Here is a 21,547-nt window from a genome sequence, read left to right as displayed (position 1 = left end):
GTTTGGGTATTAACTTTTCCAAGTCCAACTTCTTCTATAGTGGTAAATTTGCCTGTCGGGGGCCTCTCCTTGCTAACTTATTAAATTGCTCTTTCTCCACGCCCCTCTTCATTTACCTCGGCCTTCCTCTCAAGAAAGGACCCCTCTCCAAATCTGATTGGCAACCACTTATAGACTCATTTCACAAGAAACTATCTCTATGGAAAGCCAAACCTCTCTCTTTTGGAGGCCACCTAGTCCTCATCAACTCAGTTCTTTCCTCCCTTCTCGTACACTATATGTCCTTTTTTAGGCTCCCCAAGTGGCTGATCAAGAGCTTGGACTCTATTAGGCTTAACTTCCAGTGGAGGGGTTGTAACACCAATGCAGGAGGTAAAGCCCTTGTCAGCTGGAGGAAGGTTTGTTCCCCCAAGTCTTGTGGGAGTCTAGGCATCTCCAACCTTGAGAATTTCAACATCTTCCTTTTGGCCAAATGGTTATGGAAGTATTTCACTGACAGCAGCCTTGTCGGCTAAGTCCTTCAATCTGTCTATCCTCCATTCCCACATAGCACACCCCCTAGAGGTAACAACTCTAAACTTTAGAAAGATGTTCACTCTACCTACCTTGCTTTTGCGGCTATAGTCAAATGGCATCTAGGTAATATGGTTCTAGGATTCAATTTTGGGAGGATAAGTGGACATGTAATAATTCCCTAGCTAGTCTCTTTCCTTAGGCTTACAATCTTGCCTTCTCCAAGCATGGTTCCATTCAGTTCCAAGGGAGATTCATAGGATGTAACTGGCATTGGAAGCTAATTTTGAGGCGTCCTACCAATCAAAATGATAGACTCCAAACTCAATACCTTCTTCTATGGTTAAATTCTACTAATCTCTCTCTCGCTCCTTTTAGAGATGAAGTCATTTGGCCATTGCCCCGCTCAGGTAACTTCACTGCGAATTCCTTTCTTACATTCATATTAGATGGAGGCACCCGTAACCCATATCATTCTATTATTTGGCACAACCCTCTCCTTAGCAGGGTTAAATTCTTTGTGTGGATTCTCTCTATGTCTAAACTTAATATCAAGGACATGCTCATTGCTAAAGGATGGTCTGGTAACCCTACATGCTCTGTCTGCTCCAGCGACACAGAATCTCACAACTACCTCTTCATCCATTGTTCGACGGCTACACAGATCCAGGACATTTTTCTTCCCATCACAGGAATATGTGCTCCCCTTATATCCATTCACCATTGTTTCGATATGTGTCTTAACAAAGACATTGCACCTACCGTGAGGCTTTTATGGAGAATTGTTTTTCCTACCATCTGCTGGGTTACGTGGACTGCTCACAATAATCTCATTTTCAATGGATCCATGCCTAGCTATCATCAAATAGCATCCAAGATTGCTTACTACCTCACCTTTTGGACAGGTTCGGCGACCTCAAAATGAGCTCGCAAGCTTAAGGTCATTGTTAGGGAAAGGGGTATCTCCGACCTCATCGCCTCAAGTGAAGATAGCAATGGAGGAGAAGGCGGCCTCTAGATTATTAGCAGCGCCGGAGTTTGACAGTTATTTTGGTTTTTGCATAGATAGCATCCCCTTATGAACTATCTTCTAGTTTTTTGGTTTGTTTAACTTAATGGTGTGATGGAAGGTTAACTGTTAACATGTTTGTATATTCTTTTGTATATCTATGGGTGATTTTACTTTGTTCCTCTATTGTGTAGAGTGACGACATAGGTCCACTCCTCTACCAATTTAGGATCTATCGTTAAATCACAACTAGATATAATAGATGTAAAAAACTTATCTTTTGATTTATACAATGATAGGGTAGCTTGCCCTATTTTTACTTCAAAAAAAACTCATTGATGAGTGTTCTCATGAACTCACAAATCATGTACATAGTTGTTAAAATAGTGTAATGGCCATTGATTTGCCACATAAAATACTTGTGTTATCTTGTTCATGTTCTTGGTTTGAAGCTTGTGGATTTTGGTTACAATTTTTCAATATTTATTGCACTAGATGTTGGCATATTCTGTGTTGGCGAGGGTTTTACTCTCTACAATAATTTTATTGTTTATTTTTATTTTTTATTTTTTTGTTAACTTCAGTAATTTTGTTAATCTTCAGTTGATTTTTTTTAGCTTTTAGATCTTGTTCTTTGCGGCCAGATCTTGTTCTTTTGTTTTAAGTTAAAACCACAAAACTTTAACATGAGACTTCCATGTAACGTAGACTAATTGAGCACATTTCTAGTGCACGTGTTATATCGGTATCAATTAGTGACATTCTGAACCTTGAATCTAATATTTGATCTCATTTCTGCATGACAACCGAGACATGACCATACGGTTGTTGAGATGTGTTTTGAGCCTTAAACATTGTCAAAAATATATGACCAAAGATATGACTATACATTTTTGTGATCATAAATAAGTATTGAGCTCATGTCCAGAAATTTCGAGGATCTAGAACTCATCGCTTCAGCATAGCAGATGGCCTGTATCCAGGACTGAAAGCATAGAACTCATCAAACCCACTTCTTTTAACAATGACAGAGTTCCTTCTTTGCTATTTCACTGTCATAGAAGAAAACACTCATAAAAGGTAGTGAAGTATATACCAAGTAATTCTTTCGATTTCTTTTTTCCAACTGCATGGATTAGGCTCTATAGAATGATTGAGCACAACTATGGCTATTGTCATATTGATGCTGAGATGTTTGAAGCTTTAGGGTTGAAGTTAGGGACTTGAGAGCCTTATCTGGATAATTTCAGTATGAATGAATCCATTTGGTCTTTAGAGATATTTTTATAGTTTCTAGCTCTTCAAGGACTCTGTTTCTTTTTCCTAGTTGTACTGGAAAAGCTTAATTTGTATTCCTTGAATTTCTCACTTAAGTCAATAGATGACATATTTCCCTTGCTTCTTCTTTGATAAAATTGTTAGCATATAGTTACCAATATGGGTATGCAGTGAAATATCTTGATCCGTATTCGAAATATCTGAATGCAAAGTTGCAATTGTTTTGATACGGATTTGAGGTTGATTTCGATGATGCAAGGATCTAATCTTAGCTTTTCAGATATAATGAATATGTTGTTGAACTCTTTCGTATCATTGAACTGTATATTTTTTTCAATCTTATATTGTTTTTCTCATATTTTTTTGTATCCGCGTGTATATTCACATGTATATCCTGACCATATCCATATACGTATCTGGCTTAGGAGGATATGGACATGAGATTTCCTTACCGAGACATATCCCTAATTGGGAAGCAAATACGGAGATGGTACGTATCACATTTGAGTCGTATCTGATCCATTCCCGCCGCAGCCAGGGCGTAGCCAGGGTGACTCTTCCCCTGGCAGCTGCCGCAGGGCAAAAAAGAGGCTGGCCCTCTACACCCCAGCTCCATACTCTCCGTCTGGTTGGCCGCGCCTCTACCCCTCCGTCCTCGTACCGCCAAGCGTCTTCGGCCTCCTCCATGGGCGCTGCCCTCTCCGTCGCTGTTCCGGCCACGGTGGTGACCTGGATCACCGTCCTCATGTTGCTCGCCTTCTCGTGGAAACCAAGGAGGACGCTGGTGATGGAGGCAGTCTAGCAGTGGCGTAGCCTAGCGATTTTTTGCCCAGGGTAAAAAAAATTCCTGCCTACGCCACTCCCGCAGCTCCTGGTGATTTCAGACCATGCAAGTCATTTGCCAATGGTTTCCATTTGCCGACTCAGATTCTTTTCAACTATAATATGTTTTAACGTGAAAGCTGTGAGTTGTTAATCAGTCCGGATTGGTAGTTTGAATCCTAGTTAGTAGATAGAATTCTAGTTAGAATAGAATACTAGTTAGTAGAGAGTTTTCTAGTTATTGGATAAAGATTACAGTTGTAATCTTATCCCTAAGTGTTTATATATATGTAAACAAGTCTTTGTTTCTTTTAGAACGTGAATAAACTCTAGAAAAGTTCCTGCCTCTATTTTTTTCTTCCTGCAGGCTCTGTTTTTTCGGCCATAGTATTTTCCTGCAGGTTCTGCTCTCTTGTTTGTTCGGTCAATACCAAGAAAAGACCTGTTTTAATTCCTGCAGTCTCTCCATCAGCAAGTTCGACTACTTCAAGCCAACAAAAGCAACCTGATTTCTTGATTTTCTATAAAAGTCCTCTCTAGTACCTTTCAGTGCTTCTTGTATGCATCATCAGGAATCAATAGAGAAAACCCAGCTGACTTGTGTAATAATCATTTAAGTTAGTTATGAAGTTAAACATATCATCTGCCTTTTGTTTATGAGATGAGAATTACAAACACTTCCACATAACTTTTTTTTTTTAAGTATCTGTAGCTTCCTCACTACAAGCTTTTCAATCATTAATCCTAGCTACCTCGCAACTTCATGAAAACAATAATTTGCAAAAGATAATGCTGTAAGATTCTAATTACAGTAACACGGTGATAAGAAAATGCAACTGAGATGGAAATAGAAAAAACAAACTACTTGACTTTTACTATAATACATTTATATTTATATCTTGATGTAACAAATGATTACAAATTATCATGCTCGATAACCTGAGCTCCTCTCCACTCCTCACCGGGGTTCAAATCCACGGGCACCAGAGTTGAAGCAGGGCCAGTACAAATAAAGTAATCAGTTCCATATTTTTCTGAGAAAGAACCAGGGCTCCCCAAGTAAAAATCTTCATACCCCATCCTTATCACCCTAAATCCAAGCTTGCTTCCCTATGTCGATTACATCAAGTATGAGAACACATGTGAGAGATTATTTTATTATATCAAGAACTCGAAATAAACATGCAAGTGTAAGGCTGTTCTATATGAAAAATTGTAGTCTTCAAAGAAAAATACAGGTTCTACACATATATGTGCATAAGGAAGTGCAGGAAAGCTCTACAAGTTTCTTCATTTGAACTATAATTAAATTTCTAGTGAAAGTATCTTTCAAGGATTAATGTAATCTTGTATGAAGTAAACTATATAAACACTACATTAAAGGGTCAATTGCAGATAGACCCCCTGTACTGTTGCACAATTACAGATAGACCCCTATAGTTCTATTGTTTTAGATATACCATCTGAGTGAATTTTGTTGACTCTTTTATACTTAGGAGGTCTAATTGCTCAAAAGACAAATTTCTCTCTCTCTCTCTCTCTCTCTCTCTCTCTCTGATGGCAAAAGCGTCAAAAAAACTTCACCCTGCGGTTGCTGGTAATAGAGAGCTAATAATATTTGCTAAGAATTGAAGCTCATGAGAAAAGCTTTAAGAGAACACGTAAATCATTAGAGATATTTTATAAACGGAGAAATTATATCGTGTAAAGGAATGTACCCGATCAATAGTCTCAAATTTAGACGGCGCGGTGTTATAAATACGCTTCAATCTCTCCTCAGGTGGTGCAGCATAAACTCTACTGATCTTACTCCTCAACATTATATACATATCATCCTCAACTTTCCATGAACCTTTATTCTCTTCAGAAGAACCAAACCAACCCGTAGATTCAGACATCATAGCTTCAGATGGAGACATAATACTGAAACCGGAAGATAAAGGAGGATGTGCGCAATATGAGCAGCCTCTGAGACCTTGGATTGCTGATCCTTTTTGGGTTTTGAACTTGAGGTGACTTAAAATTGCGCTTTTTAGCTTAACGGGTTTTTTACCATTGTTTTGTACGACTACTGCAGTTGCCATGCTTAGAGGATAGAGGGAGATGATGTATGTGATGTCAAGAGAGTTATCTCCGTTTGTGCAGCTCAACTCTACCTGAACGGAAAAGATGAACACTTCATGATTCAGAAGTAATGAGAAATGGAAGCAAACTACTGTTTTCAGATCAAATTCTTTGATGATATGGGAAAAAAAAAATTCAATTATCTGTAGTTGTGGAACTATTTTCTGCTCGTGAAGATAAAAGATGTCTCCGCCAGATTTTTATCAGTTGCAGATTGAAAAATTGAAAAGCACGATTGTTAAAAGAATGAGTTTATTTAAATTGCAAAATATTACTGTTCTTCTACAAGCACACATACACTTTGCAAATGCAATGATTTTTGCCAAAGTTAAGCATTCTTCAATAAATAAAAGTCTTCAAATTTCAGTGAATGATGGCTGCTACAAGAATATAAAGTATGCTAATTGCATTTGCTTTGTGCAACTATAGATGATACTAGCTAAAGCAATCATCAGTTTGATATAAAATATGCATCGATACAACGGATTTCTGAGAAACAAAATAGACCATTTTATGTCACATTAGAATTGTATTGAAAGTTTGACATTGTTCTGAAAATAACAAAAATTACCTGAACAGCGTCAAATGAATCAGAATCAGTATCCTTCACAACCCACTCCGACGCAGACCAAGGCGACCCATTAATACCCAACTTAGACTCATTATTCAGCACCAAACCGAGCCCACCTTTAACCAAACCACCATTGTTTACAGTATGAAGAACTTCCTCATATCCATCATCCTTCCAATAAACCTTTGGCCTGTATGAAGTTATTAGTCCATCAGGGATTCGAAGGTTAAGCGAGCTTCCATTTCTAACTGTAAGCTCAACAGAGGACATATCTCCATTCTCTGTGAACTTTATCCCTTTTCGACCGAACTTTTGTTCTAGACTTTGAGGAGGAGATTGGGTGGTGGTCGTCGTAACGGTTGATGAGGAGGAAGCTTTGATTGGAGAAGTGAGTTTGAGGAGGTGGAAGGAGAGGAGGGAAGCCATGAGAGTGGAGTTTCTCCTTCTTTCTTTAACACAGAATCATAAGGGCCTCATATTGAACTTAAGCTATGATACTTGGATAGTGCTGTTTCCTTTATCTCAAGTTTCCCCCCTCATTTCTGAGTGACTTTTTACAGGTGTCAGGATGTGACTGGTCCAATTCAGCATACGACACGAAGTAATTACCTGAAATAACTGCTACCGGACAAAGGGGAGATGTGAGTTTTCATTACAGCCGTTTGTTTTGGGACCTTATCTCATGTATGACAGTGTGAGAGGGGTTGTTATAGGATTTTACAACCAAAATGAATATTTTAGATGCGTGTGAGTGTCTCGGTATAAATTAGTTCTGAGAAGAATAATGCTTAAATTCTAGATGGAGATATTTCATTGTAATAGGAGATGAAGTAATATCTCAAGAATGTACACGGAATGTTTACTTTTTTGAATTTTCTTTAGAGAAGATTACAATTATTTGAAGTTGTCAAACATAAATCTTGTTTGATACAGAATGATCACCGAAAAACTTTGTTTTTCGGAAAACACTAACGCATTTTTATTACTATCTAGTTATACACTTATGCTAGTTTTCTCATGCGACTTGGTACAAGTAGTTAAACAAAATAGAACTTTAACATCAATTATCTCACTAAGACATTAAAATCTACTTGAGTGATTGAAGATGTTGAAATACTATTACTCTAATCTACATCTTCATTGAGATGACACGTTTTCATTTACCACCAAAATTATTATCAAAAGATAATTAATGGTTATTAATTTCCATAACCCCCAAATCTTCAATATTTTCATATTAGCCCCTCAAATCTTGGAAATTGAACTCAAACCCCTCCAAATCTTCCAATAATTTGATATCAGAATTATTGGAGCTCGTGCCACGCAAATACTACGGGCTCATTCCGGTTCATTGCCAGAAAAGAACCAGCTTATTTCTTAAGGAAGAAATTAATCATGAACATTGATCGAAAGTCCTTCATCCTTTTTCACATAATTGAACTAGCCACTAGGATTTGGATTTGGATAGAGTCATACTCATATCAAGCCTCTTATCTGGATATGAACCGGAATGAGCCCGTAGTATTGGCATGGCACGCGCTCCAATAATTCACAGACTTAGGGCCTGTTTGGTTCAATAGGGAGTAGGAATAGGATTAGGAATCCTACTTTATTTATGGATTCCAACCTAATCCATAAAATTTTTATAGACAAGTTTTAGTTTTATGGAATCCTTTTTTTTTTGCATTCTACGTTTGTTTCACCCAAAGGATTAGGAATCTCATTTTTTTAGAATTGAATCAATTCCGAATATCATGTTTGCTTCCAAAAGACCCAATTTTTTTGGGAATAGATACTGTAGCAACTGCCACCCTCTTTTCAATTAAAAACCAATTGTAGCAACGGCTAGAAGCGCCGGAATATCAAAATTTTGGCTGAAAATACTGCAGCAACGGTTCTCTTCATGGCCAAAAAACCGCAGATTTAAAAATTGAAATTCGGAATACTGTAGCAACGGCTAGTAGAGGGCCATGATGGCTATAAATTCAGCTTGTGGCCTCACAATTCATCCACAATTAATCCAAGCAAACTCATTTTCAGCATTTATAAAATTTCCATTGTCTTCAATTTGCTGCCTCGACATGACCATTATATCAGAAGATTGCTGGCAGAATTATGAAGTTTATTGCGACTGCCATCTCCGAACCCCGATGAAAGTGTGCAAGAATGGTAAAAATAAGGGTAGGTGTTATTGGGGGTGTGCAAAATTCCCAAATAAAGAATGTAATTTTTTCGAATGGGCTGAAGAAAGAGGAGAGTCATCAAGCAACCAAGGAAGCCAATATATCAAAGAAAATAGGTACGGAGAAAAATATATTTTACAATCAAAGAAGCTGAAGAAAGATTTGAGACTTGTCGAAAATCAACTACTAGTTTGGAAAATTTCTGCAATTTTCTTATCAATTTTTTGTGTTATTTTAATTATTACAAACTTCATGTCATGTACCTGTACTTGCAAAAACTACTGAGGGTGTAATGAAAACTGCTGTTTGAACTGGGTACAAATTCTAATTGATATTGTATGGCTCAGTAATAGATCAACTTCTCATCATTGATTGCCCCACCTATAACTTAAACATGTTTATTACAGATTGCATTATAAGGATGAATTGCCTCGCCTAGACATTGTCAATTCAATGTAGGCTGCAATCTCATCCCCTTTTGCCTCATCTGGTTATAATAAACGATGTAAGTTAGATTGCATTCTCAGAAAACGTTGATCATCATCATTGTCACATATCAAGTGCAAGGAAATCCACAGGCAAGGCAAACCAAAACAACAAGTAACCCACAGGCAATGAAAACCGAAGCAGCAACAGCATGAGCTGCACACAAGCTCAAAACAGGCACAAACCAACCAGCAGCAGCAGCACGAGCTGCACACAAGCTCAAAACAGGCACAAACCAACCAGCAGCAGCATCACGAGTTGCACAAAGCAAAAAAAACAGGGACAAACCAACCACCAGCAGCAGCATGAGCTGCACACAAGCTCAAAACAGGCACAAACCAACCACCAGCAGCAGCATGAGCTACACAAAGCCAAAAAACAGGCACAAACCAACCAGCAGCAGCAACATGAGCTGCACACAAGCTCAAAAGAGGGACAAACCAAACAGCAGCAGCAGCATGAGCTGCACAAAGCCAAAAAACAGGCACAAACCAACCAGCAGCAGCAGCATGAGCTTCAAACAAGCTCAAAACAGGCAGAAACCAACCAGCAGCAGCAGCATGAGCTGCACAAAGCAAAAAAAACAGGCACAAACCAACCAGCAGCAGCAACCTGAGCTGCACACAAGCTCAAAACAGGGACAAACCAAACAGCAGCAGCAGCAAGATCTGCACGAAGCAAAAAAACAGGCACAAACCAACCAGCAGCAGCAGCATGAGCTGCACACAAGCTCAAAACAGGCACAAACCAACCAGCAGCAGCAGCAGCTGCACAAAGCAAAAGCCACAGGCACAAACCAACATTGCAGCAGCAGCATGAGCTGCACACAAGCTCAAAAGAGGCACAAACCAACCAGCAGCAAATCAAATGAGCTGCACAAAGCTCAAAACAGGCACAAACCAACCAGCAGCAGCAGCATGAGCTGAACACAAGCTCTAAAGAGGCACAAACCAACCAGCAGCAGCATCACGAGCTACACAAAGCAAAAAACAGGCACAAACCAACTCACCTGATATCAAAAGACCCCTGGCAAAATTCAAAGAACCCAATGAACATTCCACGACCATACTTACCTGCAACAAAGATTTCAAATATACCAATTGATCAATCCCACAACCCCATAGATGTTCTTCATAATGAAAATACATATTGCAACATTAATAGTTTGCAATTAACACAACAATATCCACCAAAATATAAGCAAACCTAACAAACTAGCTATCCGGCCAACCTTGGTCGTTAACTAATTTTGTGATGTACCTCTGTTGACCTTCCTTGGATTTTATGAAAAACCTCCTAGCTTCACGTTCATTGTCATATAAATGGTCTAAAACCCTATCGAGGAACTCCTCGGAATATTCAGACCTATGTTCCTTCAACGCTGCAGCCAACTGCTCAGTCCAGTGTATAACGTGTTGATTTTGCATTGAATGAGACATGGACTCAACAAAGGCACATAGCATTTCCTCTTCACGATTAGATTTTCTGTTTTTTTTTTTGTTAGATGATGAAGTCATGTTGTCTTTACTCTTAGTCTTATATCTAGTGGGTTGTGGTTGGTTAACAGCACCAGAACGTGGTTGGTTGCAAGCATCAGACTGTGGTTCAGTTTCACTCTCCTCTAGAATCTCGCATTCATCATCGGGAATAGGTATGGACCTACTAGACCCAATGTTAGCGTACACGGGCCTAACAAAATCACCCTTGGCTTGATCATCACCCATGATAACTTGTAAATTTTTGAAGTGAGGAAGGGGTTTGTTAATGTACGCTTTGTACTTAGAATTTGATTTGTCCTGCAATAATAAATACTTATAAATAGTAAATCAAATGTATTAAATTGAAGGTGACAACTTCAAGGCTGAATTTGTTATACCTGGGCCCAAGATTTCAAGGTTTCCTCATCCAATGTAATCATTTTACTTGTTTCATCCCACCCAGCACCACTTATATCAAGGCAAGCTTTCATGTCATTGAATTTGTTCCGCAAACATTTCAAGTGGTTAATGACATGCAGGTGAGTGAAATCAGTCCTGAATTGCATGTTGATTTTCATGGCAGTCATTTTATAAGCTTCAGCCTTGAAGTTCTTGTCTGCCTTCATGCCATCCAATGCTAAATCTGCAAGATAAGGAATAAGCACATCATCGTGCTCTGGAAGCCAAAACTTATTAGCCACGCCTCTTGAGTTCAACCTGGCACACGGAACTTTTTTTTTATGGGCTAATCTTTTCCCTCTTTTCAATGGCGAAGTGCGCTCCGTACCATCAACGTTATGAATATCCTTTCCACCTGAATCACCAGTGTTCGGTGAAAATTGATTAGGTCCACTACTTTGAGAACTGGCCGTGGGAAACATCAAACCTTGTGGACTGCCTAACAAGCTCATGTATGACATTGGCGGCTGTGTCATCCCACCATAATTACCATCCCATGCCGGGAATGGTGAGAAAGTATGCGGAGGTGAGGTGAATGGCTGTGGTCGAGCAGACATGTAGTTCATGTTAATCCCTGATGTAGCATTTGGCATTGCATTCGAATGAGAAGGCACACTTTGCTTATCTGCCGGATTGTTAGCCATACCTAATATATTTTATAAGCATAGCCATATTAACAATAAAGAAATATAAAACAATATGGGATATGTATGCATTTATCAAGGAATATACGAAACGATGATATTTCTAGTTCAAACAACATAACAAAAGAACAAGTGAAAAGTAGTAATGTTTTGGTACAAGCAAAAAAACAATAAACAATATCGATGCGAACAGTATTTTAAAATTCACCAAGTTATTACATAGCCATAGAACAAATACCACACTAAGTTAAACCGCTCTCCATTGTGTTACCACCATTGTACTTTGCACAATAATCCACCCACATCGCCCAAGCAATTTGATCTCGTAACTCCTTCCATTCATTTCTAACATCTCGATCCTCTCTTTGTGACCTAGTTTGAGTACAGTCCACCACATTTGAATCGTCCTCATTTGTCTCTTCCCCAGTATCTTCGTCAATTTCAACATTTTCATTTAAAATATCATCATCCAGATCCTCTAAGGCAATAAAGTTGTGCAACACAGTACACGCTAGTACAATGTCCACTTGAGTGGGAAATGGATAATTCGGCTTCGCCGCAAGAATTTTAAACCGATTCTTCAGTATCCCAAATGTGCACTCAATTTTTGATCTTAAAGATGAATGCCTTAAATTGAACAACTCCTTCCTATTCTTTGGTGTCCTACCGGTGTGCTCTTTTAAATGATATCGGACACCGCGATACAGGGATATGAAACCTGGCATTGTGGTGTATCCAGCGTCACATAGGTAATATTTACCTACATTAATTAAACAGTATTTTAAAATCTCAAATATTGCCAAGTATTTAGTATATTTTTTATAATGTGCACAAGTGAGAATGAATACCATCATAAACTCGGAGACCGTAAGGCTGTGGTCTGGACAGGGCGTCTTGTAATACCCTATAATCATTTGATGCCCCCTCCCAGCCAGCCAAGACATAAGTAAATAGTTTATTGGGGGTGCAGGCTGCTAAGATGTTTTGGGTGACCCATTTTCGCCCTCTAAACCGTGCAACTAGGTCACTAGGTAACACCGCGTCGACGTGTGTGCCATCTATCAAACCAATGCAGTCCTATAAAAAATTATAAATTATACATAGTTAAATAAAAAAAAGTTTATTTGGAAAATTATTAAGTTGTATGTATTTAATTTACCTTAAAGTACGGAAAATAATTTGAGTTGTTTGCAATCTCCTCGGGAACTTCTTTTGGGGCTTGCTTCATGTACCGATCACGTAACCCATTCATTGCTTGCAAGAATTTATTAAAATACCTGCTAACTGTTTCCCCTGATCTTATGAACTCAGTTCTTATTATTCTATTTTTAGTTTTGTGCCCAATAATACTCAGGAACATAGCAAGCTGTTCTTCAACTTGAACGTGTCTCGTATCTTTTAATAAACCGTTTGCTTTCATTACTTTAACAAGTTTAAAAAAGGCCCTCGGTCTCATTCTAATATAAGATTGGCAGCTATCTTGATAGCCCTCCAGTACACGTCTGAAGTGAGCCTCTCTACAATATATTTTTCTGATCCTTTCTTGCTTTGAACAATTTGATATTCTCTTGCGCTTAAAACGCATTCTCAAAATACATGTTACCAAAGTGACCACGGCGCAGGCAGCTGTATTAGCACACATCCTCTTCAATTCTTCCTCATCTTCCATATCCATCTACAACCGTTTTAAAATTATCATACAGTTGTAACTTAAGATGGCTACTTATTTCTTGTCAAAATTAAGTAGATAATTGACACAAATATTTATTTCTTTAAAAGCAAGAAATCTAATTGAAATAAAAATTATTTTAACTAATGTTGCATTCCATCTCACACAATTATAAACAAGCAAGATAGACCCAAAACAAACAAACTATATGGTAGGATTACTAATAATTTACACGCACACAAAAAAATGAGATAAATTAAAAAAAACAGCAATTTAAGTTATTAAAGGACTGATTTGAAACATATTATGAAATTAATCTCTACACAGATACCCGCATAAAATTAATCTACCTAACAACCTAATTCTTGCACATTTACCAAAAATCCACTACACAGATACCCTCTTGAATTGTTTTACTGTAATATTATGAAATTAATCTCTTAAATCATTGAAATTGCTATCAGCCTCTATTTCTCATATGCTTCAAAATTAAAATAAATTCCTCAAATCACTGGAGAAATAAGCCAAAGTAAGAGAGCAAAATTTTAATACCTTACTGCAGAGGGGAGAAAATTCCGACGTCCAAGCAAAAAACCCACCGAAGTCAAAGAAAACACCGTAGCCACACTCCAACCAGAACAAGATCGAGAAGGTATCACCAAGAATCGAAGGCAAGAAACCCACCAACAAGCTCGTGGAAAACAAAGCTAGGGTTTCGAGAAAGAGGCCCGAACCCAAGTTGAAGAAGACGAACCGCGGGAGAAGAGGCGCGAAGAAGAGGGCGATGAGGCAGGAGCGGAACAACGATTCCAGATCTAGGGATCGAATTTGTGAGGATGAGGAATCAGAATCGACGACATAGCTCCCTGTCAGAAATCTCGCCCAAATCCGCACCCAAAGCTCGGATTTGGGTTTCTATAAAAAACGACAACTGTAGCTACTTTATGGAAATTGGAATCCCACAATTTTTGCTGAGCCAAACTCCAGAATAGGATTCGCATAGAATCCAAAAATTACCAAATTGCCACTGTCAGACCCCAAATCCGAATCCTATTCTATAAACTGGCCAAACAAACAGCCCCTTAGCTGAACAATTTGGTGTGTGAGTTGACTGTTTTGATTCATACAAGAAGATATTAGTTTTTTCATACTGTCTTCTTATTTTTCTCGAACATTATTTGTACTCCTCTTTCAGAGATCAGGTTCGGGTTTTCCCAGATTTTGACAAGAACCAATTTGGTTGGGGTTCACATTGGGTAGGCCTTGGGTTTGGTCGGACCACAGATCCAACATTGTACATCCGCCATATCCAAAATTTCATCCTTGTAAAATTTTACTTTATACAGGCTATATTCTAAATTTGCAGATTTATCGTAGTATATGCGCAACAAAGAAGTTCTAAAATAAAATTTGAGCTATAAAATACAAGAACCTTAAATCTTTAATATTTCTCAATTAGCCCTCAAATCATTAAAATTGCTAGCTGGTTCCTCAAATCTGATCCGTAAGAGAAACTTCAACGCCTCCCCAAAAAAATATACCCCTCTATATTCTCTTTTAGAGGAGGGGCACTCCAACCACTCTCCTCTATATAAAACTTCATCTGTAAAATATATATTATTAAATGATTATTTATATATTACTTTAAATGATTTTGAAAATATATACTAAATATAAAATGATAAAAAAATTATATGAATTAATTTAAAATATAAATATATTATAAATTAATACTAAATTTTAATATATAATATAATTGTATATTTAAATAAAATTATTTATATTTAATGAATTGATAATAAGAAATAGATAAGAGCCTTTAAATTTTAAAAACCAGAAAATATAGCATAATATTTGGAACAATCTTTTAAAGACCAGAAAAATCTTCATAACTACTCCGAAGTCCAGAAAATATAGCATAATATTTGGAACAATCTTCATAGCTACTCCGAAGTCCAATTCTCACTCCATAATGAGTTATGATTTGCCAAAAAAGTGATAAAATTTTATATATTAAATTCAGCGGCATTACATAGAAAAATAAAGTACATGAAAAAAATAAAAATCGGGCATGTCATTTCCTCCATATCTACCGTTTCTGTAGTCAGGTATTCCGTATTAACTTCCTGCATAACTATTTTCAGGATTAGGAATATCATGAAGAACCTTCAGTTGTGTTTCTATTTAAAATCTCTTATTTTTTAACTCAAAAATACTTGTGTTCCGAAGGATCGGTAATAGTATCAAGATTAATTAACATAATTTTACTTTCCTGTCATTCTCTTTGAAGATCTAATTTTTTTCTTACCATTTTCGGCCCTTAACATCATAATCTGGTGCATTGTCAGTCTATCATTTTCTCGTTGTTCATGACTTTTTTTTAATATCAACAATTTCTTGATTACTTTTATTGAGAGTTTCAAAGTCCATGTTCTTTTCAATTGCTTGTCGCCTCCTCATCTTCTCTTTCTTTCTTCTTGTCGGCCGACTTGTTAACATATTGTCGTCATTATAAGTATATCCCTCATTATCGTCATTTAAGTCGATGATAAGAGAACTTGAATCTGATCCCTGAGATGAGTGGGACTTTAAAGTTTTGGAAGTTGTAGGCGATCTGACACTTATATTTGCCCATTTCTCTGCATCTTTTAAAATTGACCAAACATGATCAAATAAAAACTCCTTTCTCACTTCTGGATCTTCTAAAAATATTATCCTAGCACGTTTAATCTACCACGAGAGAGAAAGAAACAAGTATTAATAACATGATAATAGATGATAATCAAGATTTTTATTATTCAAATACTTACAATGTCAAGCTCAGAAGCACCACTTGGATTTAGGCGCTCGACTTGTCTAATGCATCCTCGAAATTTACTGATGGCCTTCATAGTTAATTGCATTCGACATGAGAGAGACTTCAGAGTCCTTTGAGCAGTACAAATATTAGAAATCCTTTCATGAAATAAAGTAGAAATTCATTCCCACAGCTTGTCCTTCTTTTGATTAGAACCCATGACTGAGTCTTGAGAAATTTTGAGTCACGTGGCGCATAAAATTTGGTCTTCTTCTTGTAAAAAAGATTTTTCGTGATTGGATGTTATAATCTAAGGAGATAAAGTTGTTGAGGATGATACTATTATGATGGAGGGATGCAAAGAGTTATGAATATAGAATAAGAAGAGTTGTGGTGGAGATATAAAAATTATACAAGTATTATATAGGGATCAGATGTGGGAAGTCTCCTACACGAAAGGAGTCCAATGTGGGGAGTCTCCAACATCAGGAGAATCTAATATGGGGAGTCTCCAACATCAGGAGAATCTAATGTGAGGAGTCTCCAACACAGAGGAATCCAAGTGAGGAGTCTCCAACACCAGGAGAATCCAATATGGAGAGTCTCCAACACCAGGAGAATCCAATGTGGAGAGTCTCCAACACGGAGGAATCCAATATGGGGAGTCTCTAACACCAGGAGAATCCAATGCTGGAGAGAATCTAGTGCTGAAAAGAATTCTATGCGGAGAGAAATATTATATAATGATATTACGCCCATCTCTAAACAACTCACAACTTATATTTTTATTTCTATAAACAACTTCTTCAACAATGAACTATGGAGCCGGACCTTCACATGTACCTTCTTTTTTTTCTTCTTCTTCCGACGACAAAATATTTTCTCAGTACATTAAAGATTGGGAGGAAGATATGACGCAATAGGAGAAGGAAGATGAAATCTTAGCTCGTGTATATGCCTCTAATAATAAAATAATGACTTATCTCTCTCAAGAGGCAGAACGACCAAAGCGTATTGGCTCAGTTCCTGATCATTTGATGATCAATCGCGGGAGGGAAGAAGGTAATTCTCGACTCTATAATGACTATTTTTCTGATAATCCTACATATGATGAAAATCTATTCCGTAGAAGGTTCCGGATGCGAAGGAGTTTATTTCTTCGTATAGTCGATGTGGTACGTGAGCATGACAACTTCTTGGTACAGAAGATGGATGGTGTCGGCAAACTTGAGCTATCAACTTTATAAAAAGTAACAACGGTATTTTGCATGTTGGCGTATGGAACATTAGCAGATAGTACTGATGAATATGTTAGGATCTGTGAGTCAACTACAATTGTATATTTAAAGAGATTTTGCAGAGCAATTATAGAAGTATATAGAGATGAATATCTGAGGACCCCCAATGTCGATGATGTTGCAAGGTTATTGCAAAAGAGCAAAGAAAGAGGTTTTCTAGGAATATTGGTAAGTCTAGACTGTATGCATTAACAATGAAAAAATTGTCCAACAGCATGGGCAGGACAATACTCGGGACGTCATGGAGGTCCAATCATTATTCTTGAGGCAGTAGCATCATATGATCTATGGATATGACACACATACTTTGGCTTACCAGGATCCATTAAGGATATTAATGTATCGCTGTCGTCTAATTTATTCGATAATATATCACAAGGTATTGCTGCTCCTGCTCATTACACAATTCAAGGAAAAAATTATGATGTCGGTTATTATTTGACCGATGGCATATATCCGAAATGGTCAACACTTGTTCAAAAAATTTCCAATTCCGATGATAAAAAGAAACAATATTTTGCAATGATGCAAGAAGCATGTCAAAAATATATGGAGTGGGCATTCGGTGTTCTCCAATCACGATTTGCTATCATCAAGGGCCAGCCCGTTTTTGGGATAAACGAACTTTGCACGATATCATGACTGCTTGTATTATAATGCATAATATGGTTGTCGAAGATGAACGCGACGAGCGTGAAGATGTTGTCATTTCAACTTCACAATCAATCCCGAATGTTCAAAATATAGAGATAACCGAAACTGAACGATTCCAACGGTTCCTTACTCGACATAAGAGGTTGATAAAAAAAGAAGCTCATTTTGCACTTCGAAATGCATTGATTGAGCATTTGTGGGAAAGACATGGAAATAAATCGATGTAAGTTTTTTAATTAAAGTTTCGATGTATTTCAATATTAGTATGTTTATCTTCCATCTAATTTTCTAATACATTTTTATTTTTAATTACTTGGTTATTAGAATTTTATATTTCAATTAATATAATTTAATATTAGTCTCATTTTGAAGGTATTGACAAGACATTTCCAACTGTAAAATTTTTATTTAAAAATAATTAGTAGAAATAAACTTATGTTGATTTTAAATTACTAGTTACTAATTAAAAATGATATGGAAGTAATAAGTAATTGTTTATAAATCATTAAAAGGGCAAAGTGAATATTTAGAAATTTTTTGTAGCCGACTGTAATTTTAGAAAAGAGACTGTATATTTATAGAAAAGAGGTTGTATATTTGTAGCCTCATTCCCTCCGGCTACATTTTGCAGCCGGAGATGCAAGCCGATTGGAGTGAGACGGGGTTGCAAAATCCAGTTTTGCAGCCCCGTTAGAGTCGCTCTACTTCTAAGGGTAAATTACACAAAACCCCAGGAGCTTTCAACATTTTGCAGTAAAAGCCCCATTAACTTTCAAAATCACGCTAACTCCTCAATAACATTTGCAGAAAAACGAAAACTTATTAGGGTTTGTTTTCAATTATACAAACTCCCAATAAATTTTAAAATATCTTTTTATGTTGTTTTTCGTTTCTAATTTATGTGTTTTCTGGCAAAAACGAAAACTTATTAGGGTTTGTTTTCAATTCCATAAGTTACTAGGGGTGTAGCACGCTTTTGAAAGTTATAGGGAGTTTATTTCCAAATACTGAAACTTCTTGGGGTTTAGTGTAATTTGCCCCTATTTCAAATTAGCCCATGGTAGTTCCATCTAAATTGCTAACTCCTGTTGGCTTAGACGCTTAGTTGTTAACCATACTTAGTGAAGTACATTTCTACCCTCAACTAATCGCTCTTGTCCCAAATTCCAACATTTTTTTTTTCGGTTGTAGAACTGTGTTTAACGAACCAGGTCTAAACTGGCCTAGAAACTCAAATATGGGGTTAAAAAAGGTGTAAAGAATTGACTTTGAGCTTGAAATATCATATAAACGCAGGGGATGACTGGGCGCTCAGCGAATATAGTTAAGGACTAATTTGAAATAATAAGTATGACCTGATGGTCCCAAAAACAATTCCAACGATCTGAGGGACCAATTCGGAAAAACCCAGCAAATTATGATTGCTATCTCCTCACAGTGTCCCCGCAACTTAAAGAAGGCAAAGAGAGACGACGAAATCTCAGAGACCAAACCCTAGCTTTCCCAAATATCCGCGCTAGATCAAAACCCTCGTTATCGGATCCCCGCAATCGGATCCGGATCCGATTCTAATGGAAGAGGAAGACGCTCGAAGCGAGAGCAGCAACTACACTTCGGAGGACGAGGGAACCGATGACTACAGAAGAGGAGGCTATCACGCTGTTCGAGTTGGGGATTCCTTCAAGCAGGGAGCTTACGTAGTCCAATCGAAGCTCGGTTGGGGCCACTTTTCTACAGTTTGGCTCGCTTGGGATACGGTTCACAGTGTAAGCGATCGGTTTAAATTTGTCTTTTCAAATGATTGGGTAAACTTTTTTTAGTGATTGGAGGGAAACCCATTTGTTGTTTTTGATTGGGAAGTGAAGGGTGGGCATCAAAATTTGATCCTGGTTATTTGATTATATTTGAGGGTTTTGGAGATTAATCTTTGTTTGATGTAAATTTGAACTTAGTTCTTATAGTAGAGGGATCAGGTTAGATTTGGATTGTTTGGGTGGGGGAAGCCATAGGGATATGATGGTTCTGCTCTATAAAGAAAAGTTCATATTTTGTGCTACTTAGGTGGCAACATACATGTTTGTTGGAGGCTACACCTTGGATCAAAACACCCTGGAATCATGTAGTGAGCTTGTATTTCTTATACTCTAATGCACCTTTTCTTTATTGCCTATACATGTTTTTTGAGACTACACCTTGGATCAAAACACCCTGCAATCATGTAGTGAGATTGATTACTAATTGCAAGTGATTATTGATTACCAATTGCAAGTGATTACACTTTCGGATCCATGGATATGTGCTGGAATTGGGTATATCTACACAAGAATAGCACATTAATGGGTTGATATGATGGTTTCTACATTTTTTTTAAAATTGAATTCAAGAGCTTCTTTGCAGAAAAGAAAAGGAGGACTGGATCTGTACATTTAAGGTTAGGGGATTTGAAAATGGGTAAAAATTTGTGGAGGAACAGTTGTGGGTGCTGAGATCAGAATTATGTGCGATCACACACAATACACCCTCATTCTCGCAGATGTGCTTGTACACACTTAGATGAGAAAAGAAGCATAAGACTGGAGAACATGCGGACAATTGTCTGAGGCTAACACTGATGAATCTGAGAAGTTGGATTTTTTATTTGGTTGGCCTTTTTTTTTTTGGGGGTGGGGGGTGATGGAGGAAATGGTAGATGTGAAAGGGAGGATAACTCTACAGTCTCTAGACAAAAATTTCCAGATATTGGCAAAGGATAGGGATGGTAGGGACAACCTTGAAAGATTTGAGTTCTAGGAATTGGGATAGTTTTGGGGGAGTTAGTGGATGAGGAGGGTAGCCGTTAGATGTAAGCTTAAACCTTCAAGGTCAAGCCTGCTTCATCTGCTTGCAAGAAAATCTATGGCCGTTTGCACTTGAACTATTTTGGTTTAACTTCTCTAGGAAATTAAGCTTCTTCCTAGCATGATTGCAATTCAAGATGTCTACATGCAGTAAAGAGACATGTAACTGTCACCTGCAGCAGCTAGATGCACACAAACTTTGGCAACGAAGTTAATGTTACTTGGAAACTATGGTATGTATGATACTTTCTCAAAATATAAAAAATAACTTGCGTGACACACATTTAAAGACATGCTTGTCTATTTGTGTCCAGCACTTGCAAATTTGTAAACTGCAATTTACCTCAAATATATATAAGATGAAGCATGTATAACGCTCTTGGACAAAGATAGTTTCTATAGAGCATTTTACTAGATTTGGTTCTATGAAAAACAAGAAATTCACATATTTATATGGCTGAAGAGTAAGGGTGTATGGCTCAAATGGGAAGATAGAATATTCATGTAATAAATATGTGGTCGAATCTGAATTTTGGATGCTTGATTGTTGTAGCCAACATCCCAATGTATTTGTCGGAGTATTGCACTCATTCTCATCTCTATTATCATAGACTGAAACAATTAAATATGCTAAAAAAATGATTATGGTTCACCAAGGACATGGTTCTTTTTATGCAATCTCAGGCACTTTATCGAAGGCTACAACACGTATCGCTGTTTACCCC

At 37.4% G+C, this 21,547-nt stretch overlaps 3 protein-coding genes across 3 annotated transcripts in view; 1 reads left to right on the top strand and 2 right to left on the bottom strand.

Moving 5' to 3' along the window:
• Positions 4,446 to 6,800, bottom strand: LOC109844038 (photosynthetic NDH subunit of subcomplex B 2, chloroplastic). The gene is made up of 3 exons (XM_020413046.1): positions 6,318 to 6,800; positions 5,341 to 5,778; positions 4,446 to 4,732 (listed from the first exon to the last, which is right to left on the bottom strand). The coding sequence occupies exons 1-3, from the start codon at positions 6,741 to 6,743 to the stop codon at positions 4,538 to 4,540; spliced, it is 1,059 nt and encodes a 352-aa protein (XP_020268635.1). The 5' UTR covers positions 6,744 to 6,800; the 3' UTR covers positions 4,446 to 4,537.
• LOC109842054 lies at positions 11,810 to 12,292 on the bottom strand. Its single transcript, XM_020410971.1, has one exon. The coding sequence runs from the start codon at positions 12,290 to 12,292 to the stop codon at positions 11,810 to 11,812; it is 483 nt and encodes a 160-aa protein (XP_020266560.1).
• LOC109844037 (serine/threonine-protein kinase SRPK-like) overlaps positions 19,428 to 21,547 on the top strand; it is a 14,860-nt gene continuing 12,740 nt past the window's right edge. Inside the window, exon 1 of the mRNA XM_020413045.1 lies at positions 19,428 to 19,751. Within this exon, the coding sequence (XP_020268634.1) occupies positions 19,557 to 19,751 (195 nt within the window). The 5' untranslated portion in view covers positions 19,428 to 19,556. The remainder of the gene's footprint in view (positions 19,752 to 21,547) is intronic.

Source organism: Asparagus officinalis, chromosome 5 (genome assembly GCF_001876935.1).
Source record: "Asparagus officinalis chromosome 5, Aspof.V1, whole genome shotgun sequence".
In the NCBI taxonomy this organism is placed as follows: domain Eukaryota; kingdom Viridiplantae; phylum Streptophyta; class Magnoliopsida; order Asparagales; family Asparagaceae; genus Asparagus; species Asparagus officinalis.
Note: the sequence above shows the minus strand (reverse complement) of the source record. Positions and strands in the feature narration are given on the sequence as shown.

Excerpts from the sequence above, each read along its gene's own strand:
- LOC109844038 (XM_020413046.1), bottom strand. The coding sequence starts at position 6,743 with ATGGCTTCCCTCCTCTCCTTCCACCTCCTCAAACTCACTTCTCCAATC. Across the intron at positions 5,779-6,317 it reads ATTCATTTGACGCTGTTCAG|GTAGAGTTGAGCTGCACAAA; the intron begins GTAATTTTTGTT and ends TTTTCCGTTCAG. Across the intron at positions 4,733-5,340 it reads AATTTGAGACTATTGATCGG|GGAAGCAAGCTTGGATTTAG; the intron begins GTACATTCCTTT and ends TAATCGACATAG.
- LOC109842054 (XM_020410971.1), bottom strand. The coding sequence starts at position 12,292 with ATGCCAGGTTTCATATCCCTGTATCGCGGTGTCCGATATCATTTAAAA.